General features: G+C 53.1%; 1 protein-coding gene and 1 pseudogene across 2 annotated transcripts; one reads left to right on the top strand and one right to left on the bottom strand.

Moving 5' to 3' along the window:
* Positions 1–957: 957 nt before the first annotated feature.
* Positions 958–6,412, top strand: LOC307110137 (short transient receptor potential channel 2 homolog; annotated as a pseudogene). Its single transcript has 5 exons — positions 958–1,391; positions 2,495–2,621; positions 2,730–2,808; positions 5,647–5,759; positions 6,404–6,412. The product of its transcript is annotated as a short transient receptor potential channel 2 homolog (transcript).
* Positions 6,413–7,890: 1,478 nt separating this feature from the next.
* On the bottom strand, positions 7,891–11,089 carry ART5 (ADP-ribosyltransferase 5; the record flags this gene model as incomplete). The annotated part of the gene is made up of 5 exons (XM_079786995.1): positions 11,022–11,089; positions 10,647–10,708; positions 8,749–9,478; positions 8,107–8,139; positions 7,891–8,021 (listed from the first exon to the last, which is right to left on the bottom strand). Exons 2-5 carry the CDS (start codon positions 10,704–10,706, stop codon positions 7,891–7,893), a joined length of 954 nt encoding a protein of 317 aa, XP_079643121.1. The 5' UTR covers positions 10,707–10,708; positions 11,022–11,089.
* Positions 11,090–11,999: the final 910 nt, after the last annotated feature.

Raw genomic sequence — 11,999 nt, 5'->3', positions numbered from 1 at the left:
CTCCTGTCCTGCTCACAGAGCTATCATAGGATTCAGATGGGTTAATGTCTAAGGAAGGGTTCTGGGCTTGGCTGTGGGACCTTGGGCAAACCTTTGTCCCCACCTATACAGTGAGGCAGTTGGACCAGAGGGTCTCTAAAGTCCCCTCCAGCTATGACTTTAAATTCTATTCCCACCTTTTTTGAGCAACTATGTCCTCTCACTCCTTTCCCAGAAGATTTCATGGTGTGGTACTAACATCAGTTCTTCTGGTCTCCAAGTTACAGGGCTGAGGGCCAGCAGCCGGTCCTGGCAGAGGGAGGGCCGGGGGCGGGTTTTGAATGAACAGGAGAGAGGCAGCTGGACACAGTCAGGGGAGCAGACAGAACAGGAGTTGTCAGCTTCCTGCACTGTGTGCTCTAGCCACCTGAGTCAACTCCTGTAGGGAGTTCCAACCAAGAAGCGAGACTTGCCCGGGCCAATGGGAACTATAGAGCTGTATACTCATTCTTCACATCTTCCCTCCCGCCTGGTTGATTCCCAGGGATCCTTAGCTTGAATGCTTTTCAAAGAATCCTCAACTCCCAGACTAAGTCATAACATCTCATGCTGCTTCTTCATAGCACTTGCCACAATTAAAAAATGTTGCTATAGCCCTAGCCAGTTTGGCTCAGTGGAGAGAGCGTCGGCCCCCCCGGACTGAAGGGTCCCGAGTGCAATTCCGGTCAAGGGCACATACCTCAGTTGCAGGCTCAATCCCTGGCCCTGGTCCGGGCACATGCAGAAGGCAACCATTCAATGTTTCTCTGCCTCTCCCCCTCCCTTCCACTCTCTCTAAAAGTCAATAGGAAAATATCCTAGGGTGAGGATTAACAAAATAAATAATGAAAGAGATCTTTTTTAAAATGGTGCTATAATCAGTGTCCATCTCACACCCTGTTCCCTCCCTAGAACATAAGGTCCTGGAAGACAGGGACCATGTCTGTCTTGTTCATGGCTGTACCTTTAGCATCTATGGCACTACTATGTGCCCAGTTAATACTGTTTGAAAGAATGAAGCTGGAGCTCAGAAATGGCAAGTGTCTGTATGAGCCAGGGTGTTCCAGGGCTTCATGGAAGCAGAACGCCTTTGGTTGGGTCAGGAAGCGGGAGGAGTGTCTGGGTGGCACTCAGGCTCATCTCCCACCCCTCACATCCTACCCTTTGTCCCAACATGCCAGTTCCAACGGGACATTCCAGTGTCTGTTCTGGACCATGTTTGGCATGGAGGAGCACAGTGTGGTACACATGCCTCAGTTTTGCTGCCTGAATTTGTGGGCTGGGCTCTCTATGGCATCTTTACCATCGTCATGGTCTTTGTGCTGCTCAACATGCTCATTGCCATGATCACCCACTCCTTCCAGAAGATTGAGGGATGTGAACTGAGGCCAGCCTCGGCCAGGGAGAAGGGAGAAAGGGGTCGAGGGGAATAGGATACAAGCAGTGGAGACACTTGGGTTCCTGTCTGCTTCTACAATTGTCTTGTTTTGTGACTGGAGACAAGTTTTCCTCTCGGCCTCATTTTCCTCAGCTGTAAAATGAGGGTCCTAGTAATGCTGTTAGGTGACAGGACTATTGCTCTTTCCACTCTATGGTTAGGAGGAAAGGTGCATTTCAGAAAAGTAGATGAGAACATGAAAAGGGAAAGGGAAGGAAGTGAGTAGGTTAGGGTTAGTGGCTGGAAAAATGCCTGGGCGGGAATTGAATGTCAGAAGGATAAAAATAATGGGGAGGAAGGAGGAGAGCGGGACACAGGCAGGGGAAATGGGGGTGATGGACCAGAATGGAGATAAAAATGGGAGAAGATGCCCTGGCTGGTGTGGCTCAGTTGGTTGGGGATCATCCCATGAACCAAACGGTTGCCATTCCTGGTCAGGGCACATGCCTGGGTTGCAGGCTCGACCCCCTATAGAGGCTGTTGCAGGAGGCAGCTGATCTACGTTCCGCTCTCATAGATGTTTCTCTCTCTACCTCTCTCTTCCTCTCTCTCTAAAAATCAATAACAATATTATTTTTTAAATCCTCACTAGAGGGTTTTTTTTCTCTTTCTCCCTCTCCCTTTTTCTCTAAAAATCAATAACAATTTTTAAAAAATCTTCACCAGAGGTTATTTTTTCCACTGATTTTTCAGAGAGAGTGGAGCCAAGGGAAGGAGGAGGGGGAGAAAGAGGGAGAGAGTTTGAGAAACATCGGTGTGAGAGAGACACATCAGTCGGGATCAAACCTGCAACCGAGGCATATGCCCTTGACCAGGAGCTAAACCCAAGACCCCCTGATCCATGGGCTGATGCTCCAACCACTGAGCAAAGTGGCCAGGACTCAATGACACTATTTTTTTTTTAATGGAGAGAAGAAAGTGGTTGGCACCTTGAGCAGAAGAGGAGATGTGAGGATGGGAGAAACGAGGCAGACTCAGTGGGCAGGAAGACTGGGTATCAAAGTGGTCCTTACAGAGCCCCTACCTCCTGGGCCACAGGACGATGCCGATGTGGAATGGAAGTTCGCTCGCTCCGAGCTCTACCTGTCCTGCTTCCAAGAGGACCTGACCCTGCCTGTGCCTTCAACACCCTGCCCTCCCCCAAGGCCGTTTGCTACCTTCTCAGGAATGACCTCAGAGCTCTCACTTCCAACCCCAGCACCATCCCCCACCTCCTGCCCCCACTTCCCTAGACCCTGTCTTCTGAATAACCTCTCCCTGCCACCTAAATTAGGAGAATTTTCTGGTTTATTTGCTGTTGCTGCTCCTGCTGCAAATCCAAAAAGCCACAGTATCCCGCAACCCCCACCTTTGTGAGTACCTCATCGGTGAGTCCTCCACATCAGGCCTGACTGCACCTGTACTGTCTCTTCCGTCCATTTGTCTGCACACCCTGGCTTGTCTGTCTGCAGGTGTGTTCCCGGAAAGCCTGTTCCTAATTCCCGCTCTCACACATGGCATGTCTTTCCCTTTTCCTGGCTCTGGCCATTTCTTAAATTTCCAACCCTATCATCCAGCTTAAACAGAAGTCCATACCCCTCTCATCCCAAGCCACCGGCACCCTATGAGCTCCAGACAAATCTTTTTGCCGTCAACTGGGCCAAAAAACAAAAACAAAAAACATGTTAAGAAGCTGAGGGAAAAGTGCCCCACAAACTGGGAATTAGAAGGCTGACAGAGCCTAAGAGAGGAGGCCAGACCTCCAAGGGGCTCACACTCCTTTCTTATCTGCTCTCCAACTCAGTTTGGCTTGGCATGGGGGTCCCTACCTGATGTATTTATTTTTATTTTTATTAATTGCTTTCTTTTAGAGAGGGGAGGAGAGAGAGAGAGGCTTGTTATTCCATCTATTCATGCATTCACTGGTTGATTCTTATATGTGCCCTGACTGGGGATTGAACCTGCAACCTTGGTGTATCCGGACAACATCCCAACCAACTGAGCTGCCCCATATGCCAGAGGAGCCCCTTCCTAATTTAGACCGGTATTACTGCCAGGTCTAGCTATTCCCCTTAAAACGTGTTACCTGTGGATCTCTCTAAGCAAGGGACTCCAGGCCAGCACTACAGGGCAACAGGCTAGCTCTGGAGCTCTGAGGTCCCTGGATCCCCAGGTGAGGAAGGCCTTCCCTTAACTGGTTGATCAATAGTTTGTTCAACAAACATTTACTAAGCACCTGTACTGGAAACAAATGCATGCATACTGGTGCTGACAGTCTAGAGTAGCAGAAGGAAACAAACTGTAATTGTACGGGATGCCCAACAGCCTATGATGGAAGGAAGCACAGGGGCTGTTAGAGCTCAGAGGAGAGGGCCCAGCCCCAGCCTCAGAATCAGGTTGCTTCCTAGAGACCTGGAGGGCAGAACAGAATCCTGAAGGATAAACAGGAGGTTGATGGGGCAATATGGAGGAGAGGGAGCTCTAGGCACAGGAAACAGCATGTACAAAAGCTTGGAGAAAACACGACACTTACGAGAAACTAAATGCCTAAGGTTCCCAGTTCCCACCACATCCTGGCTCCAGGCTCCCCGGCACCGACACCTCAGCCACCCTCCTGGAGCGCTGATCCAAATTCTGGAAGTATCTCCCTATCCCCCTGGCACTTCCTGGGCCTGTCCAGGCCGCCTGATGCATATTTGCAGACCACATGTCAGGGCTGCTTCCACCCGAGGGTGAAACTCGGCTTCTTCACCTGAGGTCGGATTCAGTTCTCTGGGCCTGTCTCCAGTCCTGGTTGGGCAGAGTCACTGTCCTGCAGGGTCCCCCATAGCAGCCAGCTGGGGATCTCCCCATTCCTCCGCTGAGGTCCCACCCTTCTTCCAGCTACCCCACCTCCTGGCCTGCTCTCTGATGACCCACCCAGCTTTCCCCTCCCACTTATCCTGCATCCTCAGGTTGGCCTCCCAAAGTTCTTATTCTTTATTTTACACAAAGAAAACACTTTCTATGACCTGTAGCTAAAAGGGCCCTCATTCTCTCTCATACTTCTGCCTGTCCCATCTCTGCGATTCTATATCCTTTTCAAATCCTATATCATAAAACCCTAATATGCAAATCGGAACGACCAGCAGAACAATTGGTCGCTATGACATGCACTGACCACCAGGGGGCAGACGTTCAACGCATGAGCCGCCCCTTGATGGTCAGTGTGCTCCCACACTGGAGCGCTACTCAGTCAGAAGCTGGGCTCGCGGCTGGCGAGCACAGCTGTGGTGGCAGGAGCCTCTCCTGCCTCCACAGAAGCGCTAAGGAGTGAGCAGGCAGGAGGTTAGGAGTGAGGGGTCCCAGATTGTGAGAGGGCGCAGGCCGGGCTGAGGGGACCCCCCCCTCCCGCCAGTGCACGAATTTTGTGCACTGGGCCTCTAGTATTAATAAAATGCTCTGCTTTTTTTATATCATAAAAGTAAATATGAAACTATAAAATATTCAGAGAGGATAAAACTAGGTAAATAAAAATAATTATTTCCTAAATATTTAGAAGGCCCCCTACTCTATGTCTCTCCTCCTCGGAAGGAGGCATTATTACCATCTCCACTTCAAATTCATACGCTCAGGCCTGAAGAAGTTGAGGAAGTTGCCTGAGGCACATAGCTGCTCAGCGCTGGGATTTTCAGCCTGTGTTCTCTGAGTCCAGCACATTGCCTACTCTCTCAACTTCTGCTCTCTCTTGCTCGCTCAAGTCTCTGCCCCACTATGCCCTACTTGCCCTCCTGGTACTATGCTGAGGCCTAAAACCAGACCCAGAACCAATCATTCTAATTTGCATGATGATTTCTGTGTTTATACATAGGTAGGTGCCTCCCCAAGTCCCCTACAGAGTTTGGACTAACTCAACTCAGGAAAACCAAGGTTGGGATGGTGGCAGGAGAGAGAGCTCAACTCTGCCCTGCTCAACATTTCTGTCTCTGCCCACTCCCTGCTCCACCTCCCAACCCTCACCCCACCACCCAACTCCTGGCCTCCATCCTTCTACCTTCTAGGATTGCACCAGGGTCTAGACGTGTGGCCTTAGGGATAGAAAAGTCTGCACTGACTTGGCCTCCATCCTTCATTGCTTGGGGGGGGGGGGGGGGGCGGGCAGGGAGGGAGCAGTGACTAGAGAAAGGCTGGCTGGGAGAGATCTCCCTCACCCTCCTGTCTTCCCATCCCAGGCCAACCCTGGGGCAGGGGCAGGGCCTGGGGAGGGAGAGCGTGGATCTACTACCTTTGAGTCATCAAGGCCCTGGTCCAGTGCTACACAGAGACTGCCCGGCGGGAGTTCGAGGTTGGTTGCTCACCTCCGAACCGTTCCCATTTCTGTTCCTTGCTGGCTGGGATAAATGCACCACACCCAGACTCACACCCCTTATCCATCCTGCAGTCATACGTGGCCCCATCTTACCTGCACTTAGAAGCCACAGCCTGCACAGTGTGGCCCCTTGCACTCAGTTACCCTCTGAACCATTTATTTATTCTTTTCATTTCACTTATGTGTTCACTTATTCTCATCTACTCCCTTAGTCATTTTACTCATATACTTAGTTCATTAGTCATTCACTTATTCATTCATTCAACCAACATTCATAGCCATGCCCCTTGTGCCCCAGGCCCTGTCTTGGAGGGAGGGGACTGTAGAGCAGGGACACATAGGAAGCTTTCAGTCTGGTGAGGATTATAAACCGTCTTATTAGGCAGAAGGTGCTTCACTAAAAGAGACACAAACTGCAGTGGGACTCAAAGGAGAGAAAGAGCCTGCCATTTGAGAGGCTCGGGGAAGGAAGAGGGGCAGCATACACGAAGTTGAGAAAGAGGAGGTGGAATTTGAACTGGACCCTGAGGATGGCTACGAGTGGACAGCTGCAGATGGGGAAGAGAGCTGACAGGGCAGATGCACAAATCTCTACCAGTTAAACACTTTCCCATCCTTAGGGCTCTTGATCCTGTCCCTGGCCCACAGACGTTCCTTCTTTGTATCTTCTAAACTCACCACCATCTAGCCCTGCTCATATTCACCTGCCCCAGACTCCACCTACCTACTAGACCACCTTCAGAGAGAAAGAGAGAGGGAGAGAGGAATAGAAACATCAATCTCATTTCTCCCCCAGGACCCCCAAGCATGATGTCCCCTGGGGTTCTGTGGAGGGTAGAAGTGGTACAAGGCAGGTTCATCTTCTGAGGGACCTCCCAGCAATACTCCCCCCGCCCCACCCTCCCACAGACCTGGGCCACAGACTGACAGGCTGACCGAGACTGTCTCTTGACTGCAAAGTGAGGTAGCTGGTGTGCAGTGGACTCTGGCACAGGAAGGGTCACCCGGGCCCCTGAGAGTGACAGCATCCTCAGCTGCTATATCTATCACCCGAGTGTGCAACAGCTTCCAAAACCTGGGGCCCCCCATCCCTGCGACCCCAGAGCTGACAGTGCCAGGGATGGCGGGGACCCAGGTATCTTCAGAAACTGGGCTTCAAGATGCTGGAGGAGGTGGGTCTCCAGCACCTGGAAAGTCTGGTCTCTCTTCCTCAGCTCACGTGCTGGTGCATAAGCAGCAAGAGTCAGAGGGGGCTGGGGACCTGCCCAGGAGGGTTCTTGCTGCAGTGGGCGGGCTCCTTCTGTGGCTGACTTAGGGCAGCTACATGCTGAGGGTGGGGGTCATCTCGTAGGAGCCTGCACTGCTTTCCTCACCTCGATAAGGTTTCTGTTCAGGATGTCAGATACCTCCAGAGTGTGTGAGAATCGCTGTCTCTTCATGTTTTATGACCCCTTCCCTCCCCCAAAACAGACCCTTGTGGGAGCAGGGCAAAGAGAAATGGCTTGCTCTGGGGACTCAAGTATCTTGGGCTTAGGATCCTACCTTGAGTTCCTTCAGCTCTTTAGTGCAAAGAGTTCTGGACTGCGAGGCAGGGGGCCTGTTTTCAACACTAACTCTCTGACCTTGAGCAAGTCGCTTTCCTCCTTGGCTTTGCCTTCCTCATCTGACGAATGAGCCGAGGAATCCATCTGTCCCCTTCCTGCCTTCAGGATGTTGAGAGGAACCTCGGGCTGTTAAAGCTTCTGGGTTTGCAAGTTATAGTGTGTGACAGGGGTCTGCACAGGGGACCATGTCTAGGAGAGAGAAAGAGGTCATTCTTTTAAGTCCCTCAGCCCTGCAAGGCCAGAGCAGGGCAGATGGTCCCGTCTCATGGAATAAACTGATCATGAAATTCGATGTCACCACACTCCAACACCGTTTAATCAAGAGGTCATCACAGCACTACCTTTACTTGTCCCAGGGAGTCTCCACCCTTCCATGGCCTCAGATCCCCCACATCCCAGTTGGGGAGATGGCTTCTAGGGCTGGGTCTGAAACCATGTTCTTGCTTCTTGAGGCTTCTCGAAGGCCCCCTTCTTCATATGAAGGTCAGCAGTTCCCAGGACCCCTAAGTGGCAGGCATTGGACTTTCAAGGACCCAGCTCCTGAGAGCTGGAACCCCCCGGGGGCCAAGTGTAGGGTGTTCCAGGAGAGCAGAGAGAAGGCCCTGTTGGATGATGGGTCTGGCTGCCCCCCCTGCTGGAGAGAGAAGAAAAGAAGGTGAGGGGCCAGCAGGACCGGGAGGAGTCAAAGAAGCTGAGGGAGGGGAAGGAGGGTAACTCACTTGGTACAGACATACAGCCCCGCCTCTTCTCCCCTGGAATAGACAGCTTGGTGAGACCTTCATGTAGACAGACCCTCACACCCCAAATACCCCTTCCCACCAGGCTCTGGCACTGGCCTTTCCCCTTCTCAATCCATCTTCCCCTTCCCCTAAGTGCAAACTTCTGGCTTCCTTTCCTCCTCCTTACCCCAGGAAATCTTCCCAGATAGCTTGTCCATCCCTGCTCCCTCCCTAGCTCCAGTCACTGCTCCACTCTGTCCCTGCCTCCCCACTTGGGAATAGCACGGATGTGTCCTGTGGACCTGTGAAGCCCAGGGCCTCCTGAGATCTGAAGCAGCATTCCTGTCACTTCCCTCTCCTTGCTGACCCCCTGGACTGGGCTCTTTTGCTCTATTAGACTCTATAGCACATGGGACCTTTTGAGCACATTTACAGAATCATTTGCGAATATGCACAGATCTGGAAAACACTGGCAGGACCTTCTTTCTAAGAGCGGGTAGGACCTAAGTCACGGAGAACCGTAACTGCAGCTGACTTCTACCTTTAACCAACTAGATCTCCTGAAGGCCCTGGGGATCGGTAGGGACATCCTGGCTTATTTCACCCTCTTTGCCAGTCCTGCTTCCCACATGCACAGCTCACCACCCAGATAGGCGCAGTTAAAGTGGCTGCAGGTCTTATTATAGCTGCAGAGAGTCACTAGGCTCTGGGCTCCATCTTGGGAGAACCTGGTGACCAAGAAGACTTCGTGGGGAGGGATCAGCACCTCGCGCTCCTTGGGAAAAACAGACAGGGCCTCGATGGGGGCCCCAAAACAAGTCCTTAGGGAGAAGAAGGTGGCATTACCAAATCTGTGGGCCACTGCCTCATCCAGGGAGCTGGAGGCAAACTGGCCCAAGCGAATAGAGTCCCCCAACCTCTTGGGTTCAAAGCGAAGGGTGCCTACACCTCGGAACACCACCTGCCCAGGTCCCCTGCTGCAGCCCTTGCTCCCCTGAAGCAACTGCAGGGCCCGGGTCAGGTAGAAATGCAGGGCCTTGAAGGGGAAGTGCCTCATGTAGTACTCCCGGGAGACACCGCCTGTCCGCACCGCCTGGTTCAGCTCCCAGTACAAGTTGTTAGATGAGTTGGTGTAGACCATGATGGCGATTCCATGCTGGGATTTGAAGCCAGGGGGCAGTGTGAGCCCTCGCTGCTTCTGCTCCCAGGCCTCCTGGGCTGCCTCCCAGGATTCCCGCAGCAGCACGTGGTGGGCCATCTCCTCCTTCAGCAGAAGGGCTGCCTTCTCCTCCATCTCCTCCGCGCAGCCCACATAGGCATCATCGAAGGTGTCTGGAGCCAGGCCCAGGGGCAGGATGGGAACAGCCGGGGCCTAATGTGGTAAGGAAGAGAGGAGCCACACAGGAAAGGGTATAAATTCAGAGCATTGGACAGGGGCCAGGTGGCAGATCAGTTCAGAAACACAGAATCTCATTTTTTATGTCCAAATATCTGGTGTATATAATTTGGCAAGAGCCCAGGGGCTTAAATAATGTAGGCACTGGAGTCAGACATGGGTTCATCACCTATTAGCTGTGGGATCTTGGCCAGTCTCTTAACTCTTCTGGGCTTCAGGTTTTCCACCTATAAATTCATACTTCCAACCCCATAGGGCTATTGTGAGGCTAGGATATAGATCTTCACTTCTGTACAACCTAAAAGGGGTCATCTTGTCATGAAAGAGGTCCCTACGTTCAGAGGGAAGGGGGGCTAGATGGCTTCCAAGCACTATTCTGGCTCTAAGACTCAGTGTGCAGATGATATACAGATGTGCCACTGTATCCCAATGACCTGACCCCACCCCATCCTCAGACTCTCTTTCCCTCCCATGCAGTGCTCAGCCACCACACCAAATCACTGTCAGCTCTGAGACTCCAAGTGTTCTCCCACTGTCATCCCCAGACCTGGGGAGGGGTGGGGAGGAACCCTGGTCCTGGAGGGACTGCGGGAGGGCAGAACACAGGGGGCCCAACCCACTTTGCCTAGACCAGTGATGGCGAACCTATGACACGCGTGTCAGCACTGACACGCGTAGCCATTTCTGATGACACGCCAAAGAGCTGAGGCGGCCGCATGCCGAGGATGAAACATTTGCTGCTCCTGAGGATGAAACATTTGCGAAATAATGTTTTTTCCTCAAAGTGACACACTACCTGAGTTATGCTCAGTTTTTTGGCGAAGTTTGACACACCAAGCTCAAAAGGTTGCCCATCACTGGCCTAGACTGAGCCTGTAGATGGAGATGGAGATGGGAAATTGGGGATGAGGAAGTTAGAGGCCGTTCCTAGGGAGGGATGAGTATGAAGGAAGGAGGATCAGTGGGTGAAGATGGGGGTTCTAGTAGAGGGAATGGGAACTGGGGGGGGGGGGGGGGAGGATGATTGCAGAGAGGAAGAGCATTAAGAGGACTGGGGTCTTAGAGAACAGTCCCTGGGAGAGATTTTTGAGGAGTTTGCCTCCCAGCTCTTTCCTTAGTGGCAGGGGATGGTTCCCCCAGTTACCTGCCAGAAGGCGAGAAGGCCGAGGCAGCTGAGGGCGAGCAGCAGAGCAGCCTGCATCATCTCTGGGGGAGACAGGAGAGCGAGGTCCGGATGCGGGTGGGACCAGTGGCAGCGGTGCAGCCTTGGCTTCAACGGGCTGGAGGAGGAGGCGCACACCTTTTCTGCTGTGGAGTGAGGATGGTCCAGGACGCGGGGCCCAGGCGTGGGCGGGGCCACGGGAGTGGGCAGGGCTTGGGTATGACCGTCTCCGCCCCAATCACAGCCCCAAGTCTCGGCTCCTCCGACCCCCGGATGCCCCTACACTCTGTGCCTCTGCCTAATTTTTTGCCTTGGACTCCACCTGGCGAGGGGCGGGGGCAGGGACCTGGCACCCACCTGGAGGTCACAGAGGCCGAGAGAGCGGGAAGGTGTGGTCAGGCCAGCGGGTGCCGGTCGGTGTCTGGACGAGCCAGGCTGGTCCCGGGAATCCTGCGGACCGGCTGAGTCCCACAGCTAACTATAGCCCCGGGCAGTAACCCAACACCTCTTCCCCAACGACGGACGCTCTGGCCGAGGGGGCAGGAGGGGTGAGGAAGGGGCTGAACGGCTGACTCCCCTCCCCCAACTGCGAGTTCTTTCTCCAGGACCCCCTTGGGCTCCAAGCAATTCCAGGGCTGGGGGAGGGAGCTGGTGAGACTGGGCCTCTCCCTCAGGGGTGCCTAACCCGGTACCCAGACCATTAGGCCTGGGAACCCAACGAGGGCCGCCCGCTCCCCCCCTTCCCCCGTCACCACTTGCGTACTCGCTGATTTGCATACAATTTGCATATGATTCACTCTTTAGGGCACCCACCCCTCCCTTCTCTTCCTCCCCCTTCTCTGTCAGTAGGGCTGGACCAGATGCAGAGCTCTCAGTTTCAGATCCTCAAGGTCCAGCCCCACTCCCTCCCAGACCGGTGTTTTATAAACACTGGCCTATCCCCTCCCCTAGTGTGGGCCAGTCTATAAATAACCTGGCTCTGAGCTTTGGATGCCCAGTCAGAGATAATGGAGGAAGGAGCCAGCCGAGGTATCAGTAAGCAGCTCTGGGAAGAACTTTCTGTGGGCCCGAGCCTCTGGGGGTGAGAGAGGTATGCCCCCAGAATAGCCAGAGGAGTTGGGGTTCCTGATTGTCAGGACTGAGGAGACTCTGCCCACTTCCTGCTGGGGCTGAGGTGGGCATGGAGATTAGACTTACCCCAGGCTTCCATCCTAGTCTGGCTCATTAGTTTAGCCCCATCCCTATTTCCCATCCCCTCAGACTGCCAACCAAATAAGAAATTTCCTTCACCTAGAATCCTGCTTTTTCCGAAAAGCCTTTCTACAGACTAATAAG

Source organism: Cnephaeus nilssonii, assembly GCF_951640355.1.
Source record: "Cnephaeus nilssonii genome assembly, chromosome: 13".
NCBI classification, from domain to species: domain Eukaryota; kingdom Metazoa; phylum Chordata; class Mammalia; order Chiroptera; family Vespertilionidae; genus Cnephaeus; species Cnephaeus nilssonii.
This window is presented reverse-complemented; position numbering and strand designations above follow the sequence as displayed.